General features: G+C 39.6%; 1 protein-coding gene across 3 annotated transcripts in view; it reads right to left on the bottom strand.

Annotated features, from left to right (window-relative positions):
* Positions 1–266: 266 nt before the first annotated feature.
* Positions 267–24,577, bottom strand: part of atrnl1a (attractin-like 1a) — a 250,418-nt gene continuing 226,107 nt past the window's right edge. For all 3 annotated transcript variants that reach the window (XM_065959689.1, XM_029278333.2, XM_065959690.1), the window contains 2 exons: positions 17,101–17,215; positions 267–1,992 (listed from right to left, as the gene is read on the bottom strand). In XM_065959689.1, coding sequence (XP_065815761.1) covers positions 1,871–1,992; positions 17,101–17,215 — 237 coding nt within the window. In that variant the 3' untranslated portion in view covers positions 267–1,870. The remainder of the gene's footprint in view (positions 1,993–17,100; positions 17,216–24,577) is intronic.

Here is a 24,577-nt window from a genome sequence, read left to right as displayed (position 1 = left end):
GTAACAGAACGATTCTTATTGGGGTGTTGTTGCTATGTAAAATCTAGATGAAGTAGTATTAACTCAGTGTTTTCCCATTCCTTGTTTGCACATCCATGCTGCTGAGCCAGTCTTTACGTAACTCTATAAGCAGTGTTGGGTTGCAGAGTCTATAATGTTGGCAGAACCTGCATCTGACCCTCCTGACATCCTGAGAACACCAATCAATAAAATCCCATCACACCAGAGGTAGGATTACACAGTCTATCAGATGCAATTACCATAAGAAGAGGCATCAAAATGTTTTTTTAATAGTAAATGTACACATTTATGCTCATATGGACAAAAACAGTGTAGTGAGCTGCCCTTTGTTAAATACAAGTCCCAGCAACAAACTGGTGCAAAATTACATGAAGACAAAAATGCCTGAAAGAAAATGAAACAGGCTCCATATATAGATTATACAAGTGCATAAAACATACCTGTACTGTGTATGTTCAGTTGATGAATAAAGTAACTTCACAAAATTCAATAAAGGTTTAACAGAATAGATAAAAGGATCAATCTTTTAGACGTTTAACAAAACTTGTTATGATATGCATAAAACAGATGTGATTTTGAATTAAAACACACACAGGGTATCATCAAAAAAAACAAAAAAACACTGTGCAGAACTACTCTGTAAATCAAATGTTTAGTTTCTTTAAAAAAAAATCTAAGTGCATTCATAAAAAGTTCAAAAACAAAACTTGCATATTTAATAAATAAAGTAGATATGGTACAAACAGGTTTGTGTATTACAAATTAACAGGCATGGAATCAACTGGACGATGTATACTGTAGCTTCACATTACAAAACAAATGAATGAGTTGAAGTATAAATACCATCAGTAGTACAGTATGTGTTTGATGATACCAACCTTTAGGTTACACCACAGTCCAGAATAAACATTGCATTTGGATGATCAGTTGCATAATTGTGTCCCACATAAGGGACCTAATGTACTGGTAAAGCAGTTCATTTATAGTGCATAATACAGATGTTTATAAGGCCCAAAGCTACAGATAATGGCCCCTTTTTCATTACAGAGCACCTGAGCATCAAAATGTAAAACTTCAAATGTTTTGACAGGGTACATTTAGAAGTACAAGTATTTGATAAAAGATGCACTTCAACGGCTGCATCCTTACATAGATGCAGTTCGTCCACTTCTTAACAGCAGTAGTCTTTGAAAGTCCCAGAGGAGATTTTCTTCTGAAGCGAATCCTTATCACAGAACACCATCCACTACTTGGTTACTCATTGACCTAATAACACCCAAATTGTGCCTGAGTCCAAGCAGGACTGAATTTGAGCTCAGTTAGTGCTTTACAATGTCTTTCACAGGAGCTCGAAGCCATTGAGTTTGGTTTATTAGTGTAAAACAAGTGTTTTTCAATATGGCACTCCTTGACAGACAGACAAGCAAAGCCCTGGAGACCAAGAAACCACATGGCATGGAAGTGGAAACGTCTGCCAGCTCTCTTAGTAAATTCAGACGAAAGCTGTGCTGGAGAGACACATTCTCATCAATCTGCAGGTTTTCCCATTCTTTGTTGTCCTGGCTCATCACCACCAAAATGTTTCCTCAGGGGGAAAAAAATAGCATGTTTATGAAGCTCTCCATCTGGATCCCAGGGAGAAAGGGTCCAGACTATGTTCCCACTTTTCCTACTGTTGTTGAAACAGTAGATACATTTCCTCTTCTTCCAAGCCAGCAACAAAGACAGACAAAATTTTTCCATGCTTTGCCTTTGTTAACAATGCATCTGAGGGCAAAGAGAATATCTCCAATGAAATTTCTCAAGGGGGCAAAGTGGATATGTTTTCACCTCGAGGAGGCCTTCCAGTTCATACACAGGTCCCTTGGTGGTGCACAACGTGTTTGCGGTGCTTCAGACTGATGCCTCTGTCTTTGAAATCCACCACTCTCTGTTGTGATGTGTCCACTAGAGCACTGGCTATAGCAATACCTGGAGGTTGAGAAAGAAAAGAGAGTTAATCTAATCTATTAGATCATTTGACAGGGGCCATGCACAGCAAAGTTGTTATATTCATATTAATACTAGGGGGCTTGTTGAGTGGAATGATACTACATGTAGGTTAAATGGCTTATTCTTAATTTGTCTTAATTCCAAATTAAGAGTTCTATTGTGGAGTTCTGAAAGATCCACTTTTATTTTTATGTAGCCTATACACTCAAGACACAACTGAATCTAAGATATTAATTTACAAAATGTTATGCAAATCTGCATTTTCAGTATAACTTCATCAACCAAAAAAGATAATAATAATGGAAAGTATATAAGACTTGGAAGTATAAACAAAACAAATTGCTGCTTGTGCAATTTCCAAGATTTCAAAAATTGAAACTCAAAGGTATACTGTGGGATTCCACAAGGCACTGAAGTGGGCCCCTTTCTGTTTTTCACTTCATGTAATATGTCATGTAACAACTAAGCTTAATGGTCTCTCAGTGTTTTTATGAACTCCGAAATATCTAACTGAATCCAATTAATCCACCCAGGGACTTTGTAAAAAGTAATTTTGAAATATTATTATTGTTAAGGGGCGATTGAGTATGATAGAAAAGAGTAAACTGAAAGAAAGTAGAGATTATGAGCCAATGTCTAGTCAACATGTCCACAGGAATTTGTCAGAACATAGCTTTATCTATATTTATCTAAATGCAAATCAAGACTCTGGTCCTGGAAAATTAAGCTTTTCTAAAACTCCTGGACATAGATTTTTTATTAAAATAAGGTCGTTGACAGTATTTTGAATAAAGTGATAGTGAAAACACATCTGTGTTAGTATTTGTACAACCTGAGATTGTAGGGTATGTAAATCAAGTAAAATCCTCTGAAAAAAAAACAATGTAGCGAACTTCAAAGTGAAAAGCTTCAGCCAGTGTGTGACAGGTAGAGACAAATCGTCCTATCTACAAGCTCCTCAAAACAACATCCAAAAATCGTTTTATCAACGTCTCTCCAGCCGTCAATGTCTGGCTGCAACAAGACACAGCAGTGAGGTCACTGAAGCGTATCTCCAACCATCCTGTCTCTGTCTCTTTCCTTTTCCTTTTCACTGTCCAGCAGAATGTCAAAACTCTGTCTGAACAAACTTGTGTATCTGATGTCTGACTCGCTCTCCACAGCACACAGCTCTCAGAGAGGAGGCCGGATGCAGCATGGCATCAGATGCCTGGGAGCATTCTGTTACCTTGGCAGTAGCTGATGCTCTTAATGTGGATTTAGAGTCATGGCAGCTCTTAGTGAGTGCAGCTAGTCCTGTCTTCCCCTCTCGACAACCGTGGGCTTGACAATGCATGGTCATTACGACAAGAGCTCAATCTGCCAGTTTGCAGGAGCCAAATAAACAAAACCGGAAAACAGTGCAGGGGAATCTGGTGCACTCTTGATATGATTTGGATGCAGAATGTTTTCAGCATTTCACACTCAAGTGATTCCTGGGATTTTTTTGTGGGTGGAAAAGGTAAAGCCGATTACACTGTCGCGCAGAGTGCACCGGTGTTTGTGTGACTCTGCAGGTTTGTGTGTACAACTGAGGGAAAGTATGTAAATGCAGTATGTGTGTGCATGCACCTGTGCACTTTTAAGTATTTGAAAGTTCTGAAAAAAAGCTGATATGGCAGCCAACATTTATGAGCCCTCATCATCCAGGACAATGGAGGGAAGCTGATTGGCTAGCAGCACCTGGTCTGTTGGAATGTGGATCTTTATAGCTTTTGATTTCAGTTCATGAGGCGTTTATAGGTGTGTGTTCTGACCAACACAGAAAGTACTAAAATAATCTGATGGTATGTTTCTTAAATTTAGTTAAAATTGCAGTATTGCTTGTTAGTAGATTATCTGTAATAGTTAGACATATCTCCAAAATAAGTTTGTGCAATTTCTACCTTACTAGTACACCACTTCATTCTGGGGCCAGTTAGGACATTCAGGTGAAAAACTTTTTGAATCACTTTGAGATTGCAGCAGTTTTAATCTTTAGTCTTTTTCATGTAGGCACTTACCTGACAACTGATATCTCTCTTTTATGGGATTCAGCAGTCATTTTTTTGTTTGTGTGTGCAGAAGGATCTAATTAAAAAAATCATTGCTTTAAAACTTATAGTTGCAAGTTAAATTGTGCAGAGAATATACAATATGAACAAGTGAAATCATTTATCTGAAGTTTTTAGTGAGCGACATTTTGTCATTGTTAAATTACTTGCTCTGAATTCTAATGATAAACATTCTAAACGTCATTTTACTTGTCCATTTATTTGTCTTTGTTCTTGATGTTATATAGGTATAGATTCCAAATAGAACAAATCAATGAAAAAATAAGTGATTGAAAACAAGCTACTTTACCATGGCAGAGTAGGTTGTCACAGAATGTTTTACAAGTTACAAGGTAAAAAAGGAAAGGATGTTTTAGTTTTGAGATTTAGCAGCTTAAACAATATAATCTGCAACATTTAAGCATTAATATAACAGATATTGAATGTATCCTAACTAAATATATAATTTAGTAATGACTTAAAAGTAAAATTAGAACTCCCTCTAAAGGTTTGCTATTCTGAGCTCTGTGTTCACACTGATGATAAGACACTTCCATTAGCTTGTTTATGTTTCACTTAGAGGCTTAAACATGTTTCATACATCATTTATTTCTTGTGAGCCCTTCCCTCTCTAGCTGCTAACCCCACCAACCTGAAAGTAATATAGAATATTTTCATACAAACAGGAGGTGAACAAATCTGATCAATCCAGCAAAAATAGAATTTAACTTTTAAAATAAAATCCTCCTCAGTAAAACGTTGAAACATGACTGACATATGACAAAACTGAAAAGGATAAATCAGTGAAAGAATGGACATGTCAGTCATGATCTAACTTTATCTGCTCTGATCAGACACACAGCTGTCTCTATCTCTGTTCCTTTTTTAATGGTAAGGACTCCAGGCCAAGATAAATCCAACAAGACCGCAAAACATTATGTCACATCACTAAAGATTCAAGCTGATGCTCCATGTGTCTGAATGATGTCCATGAGACATTTAACACAACTCTGCGTGTCAAAACCAAAACAAAATAACGGAATAAAAGAAGAGAAAAATACAAATGAATGTGACATCTGAATATCCCTCCATCAAAATAGCTTTCACCTTTGACAAATTACCGTCATAATTGTGTTGATTTTTCTAGCTGAGCACACACATCTCCTTTTGCAAAAATTAAATTGGTCACAAGTAATCAAATTATGCTGCAGGTGAGTGCTGGTGCTCATTTGCTGCCGTGGCAACGGAGCACCTTAATGTGATTGTTTTGTCAGGTGAGTTGAAGCTTCATTAACCCGCCTCCCCCCCAACACACACCAATCTGACCCCCCCCCTCTGAGAGACTAATGGGGTCATTAGCAGGAGGGAAAATTAACCAAAAACCCTTATCTGAAGAAGTATGATGTGGAAAAGATCAACTGCAGCTGGAGAACATCTGTGGCTGGAGGAGCTCACATACTAACCTGGAGACCAACCTTAAAATCAGGACCTCATTTCCAGTTGAACATCCAGGCTTTTTCTCAAAATCTAGCATACAACATTAATGAGGGCAGCAAACACGGGCATGTTTCCTGGGAATATGCAGTGATCAGACCATTGTGGTGAGAGTTTTATTAAGTACTAAAAATAATACTTTGTAAAGACCTGCCTCTGCAATTTCAAAACAATGTTAAGGGATTGTAAGCTTTTATCATTTCAACATCTGCATGTAAAACAACAATGAATAGGCACTGGTTATTTCCTGAACCACCCTACAATACAGTACATTGATTAAGTGAATTATATCTGTGTTGTAAGAAATGTCACTTTTTATTTAGCAGTTCAGAAAGATGTGATCATTAAACTTTGCACCAAGTGGGCTGGATATGTTGAGCCCAAAGATTTTGAGTAGGTAACTAACAGAAAAGAAAACAGCAACCCTGCAATGCCGTCTTATCTGAGGTAATTATTTACTGGTTATTTTTTCTCCCTTTTCTCTTGTATTCTCTGGTGAATACATTGTATCTGTTCTAAGATGAAATCAGTTTTAAAATTCTCAAAACCCAAGGACTACAGAGATAAAGAAACGTTTTTTTTTTTTTTGTCTCAACGGTTCAATATAATCTGCTGACAAAGATAAAGAATTTATGAAAAAAGACAAAAAATTCAATGAAGACAGCATGGATAGTGGGTTGGGTAAACAGAGAAACACCAAACCACTGTCCATGCCCTGAAGTTTCACTTTAATAATCAAATATTTCTGCATTTTTGAGGCATTGATTTGACTTTGTAAAACACCTTCAAAATTGATTCTAAGTAAGCTGGAACATTTATATGAACAGCAAATGTCTGACTTTGGTATCCAAGTTCTTGTTAATAGAATGCAATATGTCTCTTAACCAAATTCAAATCTTCAAATTTGAATATAAATCAAATCAAACGCATTTAAAAAATCACAAGAAGTACCTTACAAGCTGGCGATGGTGCTTTGAAGTTTGAAAAAGTTTCAGAGTTGTGATTTATATGGTTTCATCATGAATAAAAAGACAGCAGCACATCTAGGATACAAATCGTCCTGACCTTGCTCTGACGTTTCTTTTAATGCATCTGATCCAATTTGTGTGTAAGACCTTGAGCTGTCCCACTTTATACTAAAACATTTTTATAACTGTTACATCAATCATTGTAATCGCTTGAACGACGGGGATCTTACTTTACAACAAAAACAAGCAAGTATAGCTAAAAACGGGCAAAACAAGAATTATGCTCAGATCAATGACTAAACTTGATCAAACCTTCATGTCCACTTAATAAATACAGACTCGGCTGACAGTAAATACCAGATTTGTATATTTTGACCGGAAGTCAACAAGCAGAACGGATGAGGGAGTGATGGTGACAGGAGACTCGCTCCCTGATGGTTTCAAAGACTGAGTGGATCAAAGTATCGGAGATCCATTCCGGGTCAATGGAGCTGAGTTTGTGAGTGCCTCTTTTTTCGATTCCTGTCAAGCAGTTATCCAGTCGGACACCCAGTGACAGTGGGGGGCAGGGAAGAGGGTGTGAGGAGGGGGATGCAGGGGGGGGGGAATTAGGAACCAGTAGTTTAACCCAGGGGTGTCGCTCCGAATTCTAGGCCCCACGAAAATATATCACAATGGGCTCCAGACATATATACTCTTCTGAAGGTCTAAAGGCTTTTACTGTTTTTATGGCTTATTCTTTTTAAATCATAAATTTGTATGGTATTACTTAAAAACATTTTCCTTCTGCTTTCTTTCTCTTGTTTTTCAATCTTTGTTTCTCTTTCATTTTTGACATGGTTTTGTTTTTGGGGAGACATGGTGCTGCAGCATCTTTCACTTGACTCTCTTGCGTGGTCAGATTGACCCTGCGCAGGGTGGACTCAGGGGGTAAGAGGTGTCCTCAGAGAGATACCCAGCATTTTGTCTAGATGAAGTGTTAAGAATTGTGTTCACTTATGTAGCTCATTTTAATTAGCTTCTGACGGTTCTAACTTTGAGAAAAAAATTGCAAACAAAAAGTACATTTTTATTTCAGGCCCATCAAGGGCTGCTTCCTCTGTTTGGGCCCGAGGTCAGTCCCCCCCCCCCCCCCCCCGCCCACCATGATGCCCCTGGTTTAACCAATGGTAATGTCTCATAGAACAGATAGTATCTCTCAGCTCACTCGGACAAGCTGAATGTGCTGTCCTTTTTTTAAAGGTCCATACAGCCTCTGTACATGGGGAGCACGCACTAACGCTACCAGCACCTTGATGTCCCAGACTTTTACCAAGACCTTGTGTTGAGAAATATTGATTTCACATCTGTGTGAATGGAATTAGGTCAAATATATCTTCAGTCAAGCTTGAAAAGAAGACTAGAAACAAAACCAGCCATGGTTCCTACTGTGAAGCAAGAGCTAAGAAAGTTCCTCTAAATGGAAGGAACTAAAATAGTTCATAGTTCCTGTGGTGCAGAATGAATAAAAAAGGAGGAGGGTTCCAACAGCTCCAAAAACTATGAAGAAGTTCCTGTGGTCTGTAAACGGAGACTGAGACAAGTATGACAGATTCTTAAGTGACCTTCTTGACCAAATCTCATATAATCAAAGCCTGCTATTGAGCAGCAGAAGATATTGAAACTTTCTTTGTGTGCTCAGCAATTTGGCCAGAATTAAACAAAGTAAGCTCAGAGAAATTGAATTGATCCGTAAAGTGTTGTCTCATTTCCCCCCATACTTGTGCCTTTTATTTTTTTAATTCAAATGATCAACTTCACTTCCCTGTCCAAGGATAATAAATCTAAATTTCCCCCCCCCTTTTAGGAAGAGGGCCAAAGTGAGAATGATGCAGCAAAAAGCGTAAAGATGCTTTGTCAGGATTTAAAGAGAGAGAGGAGGGAGAGTAATGGGAAGAAAGCAAACCCGAGGAACAGAACACAGAATCTACTTACCCCCTACACGTCTAAATGCATGTGTTCAATTTATGCATTCATGTATACAAATAAAAATGTTTATATTATCTGCAAATCAGCTCAGACAGTGATGGAAACAGGTTATTAGAATGCACTCTAATTTGCCTCAATCCTGTTTAGAGCTGTAACCGCCAACTGGCATTTTGAGAAGGACGAGGAGGGTGGAGGACGAGGAGGAGGGTAGATGATAAATACCCGGAGGATTGATCAGCACAACCAAATTATTGTATTTTCACTCCATAAAGCAAGAACTAAGACTTGAGGAAAGATTACAAAATGAACAGCGGAGAGCAGTGAGCGAGCAAAGAAAAAGTGGGACTATTTTTCTTTTCTACTTTTCCTTAGTTACTTTGGAGGAAACCAGGAGTGGATTAATCAAAAAGCATAACCACGAGGACTTACAGTCTCAGAGTAGCTGCAGCAATATGCAAATCGTCTTCTGTGGCTGAAGGGACATTTGCCAAGGACTCTCACCATAAAACTCCCTCTCCCTCTATTTCACTCCTGATTGTTCCTTTATTTTCTACCTGTTTCTACTCTTGAATTATTTTTAGGAGCCTGCTCAGAGTCGGTTATCGAACCTCTCAGCCTTTTAATACCCCCTTTCTCTCTCAAGATGCCTTTTCTATTTTTACTCACAAAGACTTTCAAAATCTTACAGTACCTGCAATTTTCCACTTTTACCCCCCCCCCCCCCCTTCTCTCTCTCTCTCTGTCTCACACATATTCAGATATTCCATGCTCCATCTCTGGTGCTGAATAGGCAGATTAGCGCAGGAGAAAAGGGCTGTGAATACTGCTGTGCCTCTGTCTCTATTGACCCACTATCTAAGCTCGAGAGGGAAGCCGAGAAGGAAATGTAGCACGCTGTCTTTATTTGCAGAAAATGTGCAGTCTTGTCCATCCATTAACCACTTATTGAGTTCCATTTTATTTAAAACAATAAACAAACGGAGACAACGGCAGCAGCAAGAGGAATGGCATAAAGCAGTTAAACCGACAGGGAAAAGATGAAGTCTTTGTGGAGACAGAAAAATTGGTGACTTGAGCCAGGAATAAGATCTCTTTCTCCCTTTTTTTCCCACTCCATCCCCTCCCTCTATCTCAGCAGTCCTGGCTGTCAGTCTTTCCCTCCTGCTTTGTCCATCATGTCAGGCCACTGTGACTTTGAATCAGTCAAACAGTCACTCAATGGTCAAGCTGTTCCTCTCCTGTGAGAGTGGCTCTCAGAAACAGGCACCATGTGGAAGTCGTGCCCTGAAATTTGGCAGACGACAGCTGTCAGACACTCTAAACAGAGTGAGGGTCGTCTATGTTCACTTAAGGATTTTAGGAATTGGAACATTAGGGTGAAAGTCATGAAACATATTTTTGTTTTTATATAACCACAGGATTTGATTTAGCTTTAAACTGGCTGTTCTGTGCGTATGTGTGTAGCTGTGTTGCTAAAAAAGCCGTACAAGAGCTTAGAGACCTCCTCTACTTCTGCAGCCTGTAATCTCATCACATGCACCAGCCTGTGATCAGAGAGAGAGGACTAAGATTGGCACTAAGAGCTTCGCTAAAAAAGGTTAATCAAACAGCACCATCACTGCTAGATCCCAAACTTAAATGCAATATAAGTACACATGTATTATAGTTATTTCCATTCTCCTCTTTTATTTTGTCTTTTTTTATTGTCTTGTCTGGACCCTGAGTGTGTAATAATGTTTTGATTGATTTTGCCATTTCTGCTGGGAAGGTAATCGGAATTTAACAATTAGACGGTCTGTTGGTGTGATTTCCATGACTTTTTGACATTCCATTTAATTTAAAACAGCAATATGTGAGGTGTCTACTGAATTAAACCATACAATGATCTTACAATAACATCAGACAGTAAGGAAACATGTTATATGTTGAAATGCTGATTCTGCCAACAATTCAGCAGCCAGTATGTCCTCCTTCTAAATTTTGATTCTGGTCCGAGATGGTATGTCTTTGTTTTGACCAGAGAAGGTAGGCGATTTTAAGGCACCCTTACACAGCCGTTTTGGACACCCCTTAGTTTGCCAGATATGAGATCAGTTATCACTGCAAACCAACAGGTGTTGCAGCGATGGAAGTGAGCAAGGAGACTGGTTCAGATATAACTGATTCTACCTGACCTAAAAAGCCTTTCTGCTGAGATGCTTCTGAAAAATTGAGAGGTTAGAATGCAGAAAGGTTTCAAGACGGTTGCAGAAGTGGCTAAACACATGTCGCAGATTTATAGTCTGCGACATGGCATCGACTGTAGAGAGGAGGCAGGAGACAATTTGGACTACAGTGCCGATTTCAAACTGATCTGCTGTTTGTATACAAGTGAAATATGTTTGTTATATTGTGTGTGTGTGTGTGTGTGTGTGTGTGTCAAAACACTTAATTGAATCAGCATGTTTCAACCATTATGGTCTTCCATAACTGATCTTTTTTTAAAAAAATGGGGGCCACATCCATTTAGATTGCACTTGATAGGCATGGTAGCCAAAAAAGATTCCGTTCACCAATGGTGACACACATCTTACCCATGTCATAAGCATATGTGTTGTGACAGCAAACAAGGCCTGGGGGATTAAATGTAAGTTGCTGCCAGCAGGTATTTACAAGGTTTGTGACTCATCATAGAGGTAAAGCTTTTTGTGTGAAGAGGTTGTGGTGTCAAGAGCCAGCAAAGGCTTTAGGAAGTGTCGAATTGGTGAAGGACAATCAAAAACTGAGATCCAACACACATTTTTATTTTACAACTTCATGCTCTCGGGCTTAGGCCTATAGCAATGGAATAATACACAGAGAGGTAAAGACAAAAAAAAATGATGCAAGGTGAAGAATAGGGCTGGAAATATTGTCCGCTAAGTAGGTAGGCTATAAACTGCTCTGCTGGAGCCGCAGTCTCTTTCTCTCTCCCACTGAAACGAACATTGGTGTTTTCTCCATCTTACGTAGGGTCAGTTAATGGTAACACCTCAGGGGAGCAGAGCGAAGGACGACAAGACAAAAACAAAGAGAAAACAGTGCGAGGAAAGGCAAGCTAAAACGGGCTTGCTCATCGAGGATTCCTCTTGAAGTGTCTCCCATGGAGGGTGGGCGGAGCTAGCCTGCAGTGACTTCATGTTCATACATGCCAACATCAATGGAGGACTGCTGTCTGACCCTATGCTGAGAGCCTCTCTTGGGAGTGAGGGGTGGGAGGATGGAGGGAGGAGATGAGAGGAGGGGGGAGACTGGGGATTGCTGATGGGTGGGCGATTTTCTTTTTTTTATGTGCCTTCTAACTGCTCCTTGGTGTTTTTGAAGATGCATAATGTGTGTTTATGTGTCTGTATGTGCGATTGCTATGATCATTCTTAACTCTGATCACTGAAAAAGGCTGAAAACAATCAAAACAACAATAGCTATTTCATTGATTTGACAAGACCTTGGAAATTCCCCGGAGAGCAGGCTGACAAGAAGTGAGGAGCCTCTTATTGGCCTAATTTCCTGAAAATAGGACGGCTGTTGCTGTGATGAGCCACTGTTGTAAAAAACAGGTAGTGAATTTAAAACACAACTAAAATAGCAGTGCTGACTCTCCAGGAGAAGTATGGGAGGAAGGACCCCTCAATTTCCAGGCTTCTGTTATTTGAAATCACCTACCAGTTAGGGTCCAGAAGGCAGACACCCTCTTTACTTTTAGGAGCAGGCCTAAAACCTCCTTTTTGATTAAGCTTTTGGTTAGGGTTGGCTCGGGCATGCCTTGGAGCAGCTTTCCTTAATGCTGCTATTGGCTCAGACTGCAAGCTCCTGTATTTCATGAGTATGCATTCATGTCCTTTTTATGCATGATAAAAACTGACCATTTTGTAGCTTTCCTAGAGTTTCCATGCATTCTTGCTTCCCAATTTTGGTGTCTAAATAGGCCTTTCTCCCAGTTTTTCAGCCATCCATTTACAAGTCTTATCTATATCTTTATTTAAGTGTTATTATTTTGTACTGTTTTATCTATCTGTAAGTCTGAGATGGTCAGATGGAAGTTTCTTCCTGTTACTAGGAATATATTCTTCCCTTTCGTTTTATGATTGTGCAAACACATTGTCACCAGTTCTGGTCAAGGTTAAACTATGTCCAGTGGACAATGTTGTTTTGCCAATAGGTTGCATTTGGTTGCACCTGGTCAGTTATGGAGGAAATAAAGCAAATGTTGAGCTGCTGGTGTCTGGAAGTCAGAATTTGGCAGATTCAGTCAGGCTCATCCCCCAACTAGTCTGATTTCCAGTCTGCTCTGGTCATTTCCTGTCAGTTTATCGTATTGTTGAAGGCTTTGCTTCCTGCCTGGAGGAATAGAGGCTCCTAACACCTGATCCAGTTACATTGACTCCACTACATAAAAAGCCTAAAGTACTACCAGCCAAACTGACAGCAGTCTCTCAGAAAGCTGCAAGAGGGGTGGAAAATAAAAAGAGATTAATTTCAGGGGGACTAAATGTATGGGAGTAAGTATGAGAGGTTGAATGAGGTGGAATATGGAGGAAGAGACGATTGGCCTCATGCTGACAGTGCATAAAGCTCCAGGTCCTTGTTAAGGTCTCTGAAGAAGTGCTTCTGTCTTCTTAGTGATTTGTACAGCCGTGTGGTTGTTGGCTCAGGCAGGTGGGGGATATCACATGTCGTCCGTCTATAGGGGCAACATGAGCTCAGACTTTGGAAAGTCAGGATGTCTCATTTAGGAGAACAATTGATCCAACAGTCAGTGCCGGAGGAAAAACCAGCTTGGTCTCCCTACATCAGACCTTCTGTGAAAGGTGCTGTGAAAAACTTGCTGATGCTAAATGTTGGAACATGGAAGTGTCAGGATATAAAACATATTGATATCAAGCATGTGATGAAGACTGTTGATCTGCAAATCACAGTCATGTTGCCGTCGTCCTCTGATGTTTTTTTTCTGTTTCGGGTTTATTTGATTTAAAGCAAAACTAAAAATCCCATATAAGGACAAAAAAGATATGAGATTTTTTTTAAAGTATTTTTTTAATTAGTTAACAAAAACTCCTGTCATGTATGCCTTCGTGACAATTGCCTGGGAATTTCAGGACAGTCTACCCCTGACATTTTCCAGGGTTGCCCTTTCTCAGATGTTTATAACAGTGGGAGATTTTTCCCTGTCAGATGGGGGTGAGCGGCCAAAGGAGGCAGGACCTGACACTAAAAGGACTCCTAATATAACCAGGATAGCAAATAAAGCAGCAGAGTCCGATGTTATGATGTCAGTTTTAGCTATTATATCAATGCAACATGAAAATGTACGTATTAGAAAAGATTGGAAAAGACCACGCTGGGAAGCAGAAAATAATTGATCACCCTCCCCGACTCGACGCAGCTAAATATAACAGCATTCTGCTCCAAAGCAGAATAAACAAAGACAATGGATGTATGCACAATTTAAATTAAAGCAACTGTATTAGTCAGGGAACATTATGGTGTCCTCACCATCAACAATATTAAACTGAACAGTATGTGACTGTGGAGAAAAAAAAAAAAAACTTAAGATTGCTTCTTCCTTAAAGGTATAGTATGTAGAATTGTATGACTAATGTTTACATTCAGATATCCAAATTAATTAAAAATTGACTAAACCTATGTTATGTATTTTTTGTCGAGTACTTACATTACCTCAAATATTTCCAAAAGTAATCAAAACCAGATAAATTCTTAATTTTATAGTTGCCGCCATGATGAGCCGCCATGTCAGACATGAGTAGCAGAGAGAACTCCCATGATTCCCCGCTAGCCTCAATGTCATCTTTTGTTATTGTTTTGATTTAGAGCCCCCTGGAGGCGGATTTTACATATTGTGCTTTAATTGCCTTCATTTTTTAATTCAGCCCTGCACACAGCATCTGCAGGAAATAAAAGGATATCTTGCAGACTCTTAGCTCATACCTTGAAGCACAGCTCTGCACAGTCATTTTGAGCATTGAAGTGACTACTCACATTCAAAGAACAATGTCTTACGGCTATACAACAGTCTTTTGAGCTCCGCAGTTACCCTGTTGCTCTACTATGTGGCCACAGACTGTTTTAAAGATGACAGCACACAGAAACATCAAGACACATTTGATGATGCCCCTGATGCCATCACAGTTTACTCTGCTTTTTGTTTAAACTGCTAGAACCTTTTAATTTTTTTTCATGACACCTGATGGGACACTGCCACGGGGCACACGAGAAGCTAACACCCGCTACATCTGGAGACATCACTAAGCTTCTGAGAGCAGCTCCAACTTGTAAAAAGGATCACAAATGATGTGGACTGGTGTTTTTGTGAGCCCACAAAGAGGAACATGTGTGATTTCATGGATCAGAGACAGCTGACAGTTTACAACATCTGCGGCAACCGAAATGAAAACAGAGGGCTCACCAGCGAGAACGCTGGTATTTGTAACGCTTCATCATAAAAAGTCACATTAGCTGTGCCTAAGAAGCGTCTGACAGTTGGACATAAATACTGTCTGCAGCTACTGCAGCTGGTCATTATGCACGACCTGCCTTTTAAAATTTACCAGCACAAAAGATGATTGAGGCAGCCCTTTTCTTTCTCCATAAAAAGCAGAATATTGCACAGGAGTGTACAATAAATGACAAGTATCCAAAGAAACTGTTAATAAGCAAACAAAAAAACATAAATTACTTTGCAGAGGGCAGAAGTTTCACAAAAGTATGGCATCAAATAAGTTCAAAACTAGGCTGTGCTACAAGATGTACACATAAGCTTCAGGTTGTTGTTGTTGTAGCTGCCAAAAGGGCAGAATGGTTTTCTAAACAGACTACTAGCTAGATTTAAAGGGCCCATATTGCTTTTTTATATGCTCTTTAGTGTGTTTTCCAAGTGTCCTGTGCATGTTTAGGCACATCTATGTGCAAAAATTCAAAGTCTGCGGAAACGCGGCTTCTCCTACGTCCTCCTGTTAGCTGTAGCATTAGCTGCATGTAACGCTCGGTTCTAGCCCCCCTCGAAAAAAATTTGTCAGTGTGACGTCATTGTCAGTGTGAGATCACTGATCTAAGCCCATTGGCTCGTTGTGGCAAGCCCAGCAGCTCATGTTGCAGGCCCGTTAACTTCTGTAGCACGCCCACGATATGCCGTAGCCTGCGGTAGCACAGTAGTGCTAAGGTGCTAATGTTTTTGCTCCCCTCGGAGCCAAAGTGGCTGAGCGACTGACCAATTACAGCAGAGCCGACAGGCCGACCAATCAGATCAGACTTGGCACACGTGGGGATTCTGAACGTGGGCACTTCAGAGCCTTAGAGAGAGAGTCAGAAGCGAGCCGGTGCATGGAGCGGCAGTACATGTACTTTAGCTATTGTGAACATACTTCAGTAGGTACATAGATTAAATATACAAACCCCAAAAAGGGCAAACATGGGCTCTTTAAAATGTATACATTTGGCCACTCCAACCGAGTGACACAACTTAAGTTTTTTTACAGCCCTTAAAGTGGGCACTTGGAAACACTGCAGAACCAGTTTTAGCTTGTTTACTTGAGGGTTGTGTCATATGGTCGGATTGGCATTTCTAATGATACTATAATGTGTAAATGCTCAGGAGGCAAGGGAATCTTTTTGTAATTCACATGTCCAGCCTTTTGGGTCAGCGGCTGTTTTGGGAAAAGTTGGTTGTTTAGTGTGTGCCTGTTTATAAGAAGAATGTGTGACATTTTACACATAAATACAGCAGAAATCAAGTATCCTATGTAAATGTCTCCCTGAATCATGACTGTCTATAATGAGGGAGAAGCATGAGTCCGGCTAGCTGTGTTATTGTCTGAGCCGTGTTTACATCATGTTTACATGGATGGGACGGCCTTGCGTATAAAGCTGTCTACTCACTGCTTATTTGCATGTCACATAAGTGTTTTTAGATTCCCGTCATTCCGTGTAAATTTACGTGCAATGTGAAGCTCGAGCTAACTAAAGTATGCTAACATTAGCCTGCTAACACAACAATGCAGGCCACAGGCATTTGCAGCTCAAGCCGAGGACAATATTGTCCGCCTCTTGTGCTTCAGTATTGTGCGTTCTAATTCATAACTCCTTCGTGCAAGTGCGAGTGGAGAGGGGTTGGAGAGGAGGCTTCAGAATAGCAGATGTGTCGCCAAACAGCAGGTTTTTTTTCATGCTGGTGGTCAAGGGCGACACCTACTGGATCAAGAAGTTGCACATTCCTTCTTTAAACTAGCAAACTAAAGCCCAGTGTAAATGGATGGTGTACATGTTTCAGTCGTGTTAGCATTAAAGGAGGTCTGTTTTGTTTTGAGGGGAACATTTTGGAATTATGTTTTACAGGTCTCTTCATACAATTAAAAAAGGTAAAATATTTGTGGTAGCATTTGAAAATAAACATTTAAATTCTCAGAATCTATTGAAAATAAAATAATCTATGATTTGTACTAAAGCAAAGAATGACTGATAATGTAAAAAATACCATTGATTTTCAACAAGCTAAAAAAGGACATTTTCTATGTGATGTTTACTTGACTTGTCAGTTTTAGTGTGAGTCCTACCAGATTGTCCTGGTGGAGGTATTCCAGATGGGACTCTTGGCAGATAGAGCAGCACCGTCAGAACACCTGCTCTGCTCCCCCAACAAGGCTCCATCGCTATGGGTTTGGGCACTCCCTGCACAAACACAAATTATAAAGAAAAAACAAACACACTTCAGACACATTGATAAGGAAATAAATAACTAAGACTAAAACAAAACAAAGATAACAAAATAGCATGTGTTTTCCAGCATGGTTTAAAGTCAAACAATGTTCACCTTAACAGCATGAAAAGGAAAGGAGACACTTTCTGCAGCTTATGTGCGACAACATAATGACATAGATTTCCTTACCCTCAGAGAATATGTGATGCCTACACTAGCACCAGTGTGTTTTAAATCCTGATCCCTGAATCTGAATCTCCCCCTGATCAAAGTTTGCTGCTGGGTGAAGCAGACAGACAGACAGCATGTGCAGCTACACCTGCTGTGCAGCTGATGTAAACAGGTAGGAGATGATTCGGTCCGGCTCTCCAGCTGAATGTGCGGATATAAGTTTAGCTGTTGTTCACAAGGATTCTAATGGAAGTCAAATTTAATTGTATTTTTCATTTTCAAGTTATTTTCTTGCAAAATTTGTGAATGATGCCAGCAAATCTATGCATAAAAATGTGCTCACCCTTAATTAAAATGAAATAAAAAGAACACAGTCATAACCAGCCTGTTCAGTACCTCTGGGACTGTATAAGGTATCTTACTGTCTGCACAATAATATCTAATGGCTCGGATTGTGTTTCCTTACATCTTTTACAAAGAGTCATTGAGTTATCGATCAGGTTTGACCCTCATGCCACTCCGTACCACAAAGGTCACAGGACAGACCCTGTTTATTACTGTGGTCTGTGGGGAAATGATATGCACACACATACACACGCACGCACGCACGCACGCACACGCACACACACACACACACACACACACACACACGCGCACAAACTGTCTTCATATCAGTACATACGTATGTCCATGAAGAAGCACAAAAGCATCTTTTTCTCTGTTTTACAAACATTTTTCTCTTCTCCGTGATACATTCTGTTTGTCATCTGTTATTCCTTTTTCATTTGTGCTTTCCTCTTGCAGTTCATACAACAATTTTAAGCTTTAAAAAGCCCTTTAACACTCGGGGCAAATCAGAACGGTTTAGAGAAGTCTCCAGGCTTTACAAAAATATTAATACAAAATTCTTCAATAATACTTGTGTGTTTTTGTGCAGCACATCAATGCATGGATCAACATGACTAGCTGTGGCCATGAGCCAAGGCTAATGGGGATCCTAATAAACAATGAACAATGAACAATGTGGAATGCTTTACCTGCACAGCTCAAACTGGATCTATACTGACGTCTATCTATACTGGGGTCATTTTAAACTAAACTTCAAATCGTTTTAAAGAGTCCCTGCTCTCTCCTTATTTACGTAAACACGATAATAATCTTTCCCTATATACACACTGCCTGAATATAATTAGGGCGAAATTGGAAATTAAGCAGTATTTAAATGATTTATTTTCCTTTTTTTTTTTTTACACTTTTTTTCAAATACAGAGAACACACACTAACTATGATGTTTCTTGAGTCCAACAACTAAACGTTCACAGCACAACACTGTCAAACTGCATTACTATAAAGTGGGTCACTGTGGGGGAAAAGGACCACCTGTGCGCAATAATTGTAAATAAAGGTTTACAATAACAAAAGGGCTGTCCAAATATTTAATAAGTCAAGCTAACATTTATTTAGAAATATTTAAAAAACATCTCTGTGAGTTAACTGTCACACATATTTAAACTGTATATACATGTTTACAGTATTGCGTGTTGAGCAGCCTCAGGCATGTATACAGAGAGTAATTAGAGGACACATCAACACGCTGCTATCAAAGTGGTTATCAAGTTAACACAACACATTTCTTGGACCACCTTGGCACTAACAAGACACATACACACACGCGCACACACACGCACACACACACACACACACAAACACGTAAACATCCCCTCCGGTGCTAATAAGTTTAAGTGCTAGAGCGTACAGAATAATTAGAGGCTAGAGGCTCCCCTGTTTGTTTAGTGTTTTCAGAGTGTCAGGAAATGATGAATTCCCTACTAACTAAACACACACACAAACACACACACACACACACACACACACACACACACACACACACACACACACACAGACACACACACACACACACACACACACACACACACACACACACACACACACACACACACACACACACACACACACACACAGCTCTGGTACTAGTACTTCCTATTAGCGAGCCCTTCTCTTTTCCTGACTGAGATAACACACAGACTAAACGATGAGTCATTGTTCTGTTTTTTTGGGAGACAGAAGGAGGAGAACAAAACAGGGAAGATAAAAAATGACGCAAAACGAATAACAGGTGTTTGTTCAGTTTGAAATTATGAGCATGTGTTGTTGTTATTGTTAAACAGGCACACACATACACACAGTTTCACTGACAAGCACAAATAACACATGTTCACTTATTTATTTACTTTGCGGTGGCAACTGTCTGGATTGTTCCCAGGCAACTGAATCCCACTTAAGTTGTGTGTCTGTGTGTGTCTGTGTGTGTGTGTGACTGTGTGTGTGTGTGGTTACAACCTATTAATTCCTTTGATCTGAGGTGCACACAAACCACAAGAAAATTAGCATGCACACTAACAAAGATGTTTACATTACATCATGTTTACGATACACTATTTCCTCCAGGAAATTACAGGTTAGTGGAGCGAAAGGTCATTCAGATTCACACTTATTAACAGTAAAGATGGCTGCAGAGTAGTCAAGGAAAGTTCACATAAGTGTGTGTCTGTTTGTGTCAGGAGCACATCCTCAAGTTTCGACACAGTAGTATGGTTAGGCAAAAAAGGCACTGTGATTTTTTTGTGAACCTAGCTTTGTCTTAACCTTCTTTCACAGGTGATGGGCTAGGTGTCGTGTACAGAGGCTATAGTCCCTCAAGTGGGCGGTTGCGGGTTCGATTCCAACAAGTTGCTCTTTTCCCATACGGCATTCCCCGCTCTCTCTCCCTGGTTTCCGACTCCATCCACTGTCCCGATGAAAATGCAAAACGGCCAACCATAAATCTTAAAATATATATATATATATATATATATATATATATATATATATATATATATATCATATATATTAATGATGGTGAAAGGACAACTACAGTTGATGTTTTTCTTGATTACTTCATAAGTTGCTGAGTTTTTTGTTTTTAGTTGTTTTCATCTCGTGCAAACATTTGAACTTTTGACTCTGAAAACATGAAGCGTTCCCCTCTTAGCATCACATACCAATCACAAGTGTGTTTAAAGTCCTCAGCCTGAATCAATGTCAAAACAACAGAGTGTTTTAAATCATTTCCTTTTTAATCCATTTCCATAGACTCATTTCCTCTCGCTAAACTTTAACTGCCTTTATCCCCTTGTGACCTTCATCTTCTATTTTATGGGTAACCCCTGTACCTTTAAGAACAGTGCTTAACTTTTTACAGTCTTCATTTTTCAGAGTCGTAGCAACAGTCACACTTTAGGTTCACTTAAATTGTTCTCACAGAACTATGTTTAGTTTTCAACATCAGTCTTTAGTTTCAGCTCTACGGGTCTACTTGCCAATATTTTTAAACACAAGGTGGGTGACATGTTGTTTCTGTGCATGTATGTGCTCTACCATTTGCATGTCAATGCCCCAGTGTGTGTGTGTGTGTGTGTGTGTGTGTGTGTGTGTGTGTGTGTGTGTATCTTTGTGTGCTGCGTTTGTGCCAGCATATATACTTGTGTGAGTAAGTGTGTGTAAATGATGAGGCAGAGTCAGGGTGATGTGACGACTGTAAGAGCTTTCTCTGGCTGTGCTCCCGAACTAATCAAAGTAAGTGAGGGGGAGAGTGAGAGAGACGAGAGAGAGAACTATGAGAGGGAAAGAGAGAGAGAGACAAGAGAGGGAGAGAGAGAGAGAGAGAGAGAGAGAGAGGGAGAGGAAGAGAGAGAGAGAGAGAGAGAGAGAAAGCAGAAGTGATGATAAAGAGAGCGAGGGATAAAGGAGAGGCAGAATTGAACAGGGGTGAAAAAACAGGGGTGGGTGGAGAGGTCAGGAAGGTTAAAAAGGAGAGTCAGGTGGGTGGAGTCCAGGTAAGCATTTAAGTCAATAGTAAAATCCTGCTGAGCTGTCTGTTGGGTATAAAAGCTTTCTCAGCTGACAGCTGCTAAGTAGTGCTGAAGAGAACAGAGGTTCTGACCTGACAGAGAGAGAGAGAGAGAGAGAGAGAGAGACATTATTCTCTCTCTCTCTCTCTCTCTCTCTCTCTATTCATATTTGAAATATCAAGTGCCACTTAAGCCCGGACAACTGCTTTTGCTGACTGTGTACAATGTAGAAATCGACTAGTTGGCAATACTGGGCAATTTCAGTCCTTCGTCCAATAAGAATTATTGGATGAAATCCAAAGAAGATTGTTTTTAAAGATGCAGTCAGATCAAATTTAGGCAATAACTTTACTTTTCATTGTCTGTGATTTTAGTTGTGTGCCATTAATGTGTGTCATTCCTTAATTTAAGTGCTAGGACTTTTTCTTCATATTATTACTTTGACAAAACTGGTGACGTTACCCTTTTCCCCATTTGACAAAACTATAAAGGCTGAAACTGCTGTATTTTTCGGCTCATGATCCACCCGTGTATAACACATGAAACTGCCTTACATAAGTGTCTTTTCATTTTGTATTCCTATTTTCATGCATCTGGTGCACAGAATCCCGCTTGTTTTATATTGAGCTGTGGGTTCTTCAAAATGGTGGTCATGTGGCTGAAGACTTCCAATGCAGACTAACAAACACAACTGTTGGCTTTGAGTTCAGTTTCTTAGGAAGAAGGTAGTTGCCCACACACTTGCTCAAATGCCACAAAAAGTTTTCATTGATCACAATGTTTCCACCAGAGGTCTTCTTCAGGTGATCATATTTTGATTTTGCACTGCCCTGCACCTACGTGATGTGCATATAACTACCTACCCTATCTGATCAGTGGACAACTTGCTCCTATCTCCTGATCCACAGTCAAATGTAACCAATGACTGATTCTTTTAAAATGACATACATTGTAAATCTTGGATTGTGTCTAAAGTCACATGTCCTTCTTCCACTAAACCAAGCGGTGTCCCGCAGCTGACCACGGTGAACGTCACTGTAGAGTAGCAGCCTCGTCATGGAAGCAATGTAACACAATGTCCTGCTCTGTGTGCGCAACTTAAATGTGAACTTATTCTTGGGTTGCATGGTGCTTTACCCTTGTGGTCATGTTGATGTCAGCCTGCGTCTCTCCTGTGCACAATAAAGGAACAAGCTTCTTTCACATCAGTCTTACATCAGGTAACTGGTGCTGGTTGGAGTAACCCTCTTTTTTACAGAAATAACCCCCAGTGAATGGAAACTCACACAAGGTCACTCTTTGCTTTTTCTTTTTTCATTACTGTCATTCTTTGCCTTTCTATTTCATTCATGGGAAATAAGTAACAGAAAAGAGGCGCATCATGGTGAAGTGAGGTCGTTTAAAAAAAAAGTGTCCATCTCATCCTCCCCCCCCCCCCTTCCTTATAGCTTCCTTCCTCCTCTCATCCACATCTCCTCTCCTTGTGTCTCGTGTGCTTGCGTCAAACAAACAGTTGTTGCAGCAGTTGTTCCATTTCCGTCCCCCCAGATGAACAAAGTGCTCGGTGCAGAGGTATTTATGGTCAGGGTTATTGCTATCGCAGCATGATGGATAAATTGTCGGAGTCTAAGAGCTATGATAGTTGCTTTTTGTTCTCTCCTTTTCTCTGTTTTCTAACAGCTCACTGATTTTCGGGTCTTGGTTCAATCTGGTTTAATCAAAGTTGTGGTTAAGCGTATGCATCTTATCCAATCATCCAAATAAGCAAAAACTTGATCTGTGGACAGCAAGCAAGGCGTAAAACTACAACTTACTTTGTGATATAAAGGAAAGCAGCTGCAGGGCAAAGTCTCAGCTAATGAAAGAGATCACAACAGTGTTGCAGATATCTGAAAGGAAATGACGGTTAACGTGTGAAATTAGTTTTTCTCAGGCTAGATCAATATATAAAAAAGGGGGGAAACCAATAAGAAGAAGCATTTCAATAGTGAAAGGAACATCCTCTGGTAAAAGAGGTGTTGATATTAGAGTGTTAGTATAGGGGATCAAAACTCTAATATGGAGGGATCTTCTTTTTTGGCTGGAGATCTCCCTTCACCTGCTCACTAAATGTTCTACTTGTTTACATTTTTCCAGCTTTCCAATAGCAGTTCTGTTTTTTTTTTGTTTTGTTTTTTTTTTAATTTTGGGTGACAAATCATGGCATTGTGATCTGTGATAAATTTAAAAAAAAGGAGTTCTATCTCATGAAATTCAGCCACAGCAGATAACATATAGATTTATCCAAGCTAAAGTTAAAATTGACATTATATTTGTATTTTGCGTGTGCCTACATTATTATTAGCGAAAGACATTTTTTATGGTGGTTCATTCATGACGTGAAGCAAAGCCAAGACTTTTTTTGATTACCTTATAGACTTTTCTTCTGGGAGTTCCACACACAAAAAAAACTTCTTCCTAAATCTCCCTCTATTCCACTTCCCAAGTCCAGCACAGTTTCGGAAAATGGCTGATCAACATGAATCTGGTTTTGCTCAAAATTTCTGTCTCTTAAAGGAAGTTTCTTCTTGTCACTGTAACTTCGCTAAATGTTGCTAAATACTGTGCTGATGACGGATTAATGTTGGGTCTTTGTAGATAATATACAGTAACAAAGAGTAAGGTCTTTTACCTGCTTTTTGTAAAGTGTCTCAAGATAACATTTGTTATGAATTGGCGCTATACAAATTAAAGTGTGAATTGTTGCAGATACTATTCAAAAACAAGTGTTTATATTTGCGCATAATCCATAGATTGTTTTATTCACAGAGGGAACTTTAAACATAAAGAGACAGGAATGAAAACAAAAGACGGGAAAACTGGATGTATCAAGAAAAAAACAACAACAGTGCACTGTGAGTTCAGAACAGATTCTGTGTTCTATATCTTAAAACACTGAAAACACTGAAAACACAAATTCCTTTTGAGAGGTTTGTTATATTGCAATCAGTTTCCAGTAAAGAAGGTGAGAGACGGAAATATTCAACATGCATGATTAAAGGAGGATCCGGAAAAAGCAACTAAAAAGTAAAATCAAACTTTAATTGAAACAAAATGTTTAAGAGCTGAGCCTGTGACTCCAAACATCTCAACGCTGTAATGATTAAAGTACAACACCAACAAAAGGATGTTATTCAACAATGTGTCAGGAGATTGGAGAGGATATGCACTAACAGATATAAATATAACGACGGTGAGATGACCCTTGTTGTC

Source organism: Labrus bergylta, chromosome 10, assembly GCF_963930695.1.
Source record: "Labrus bergylta chromosome 10, fLabBer1.1, whole genome shotgun sequence".
NCBI lineage: Eukaryota > Metazoa > Chordata > Actinopteri > Labriformes > Labridae > Labrus > Labrus bergylta.
The sequence above is the reverse complement of the archived record's forward strand: the minus strand, read 5'-3'. Positions and strand labels throughout refer to the sequence as shown.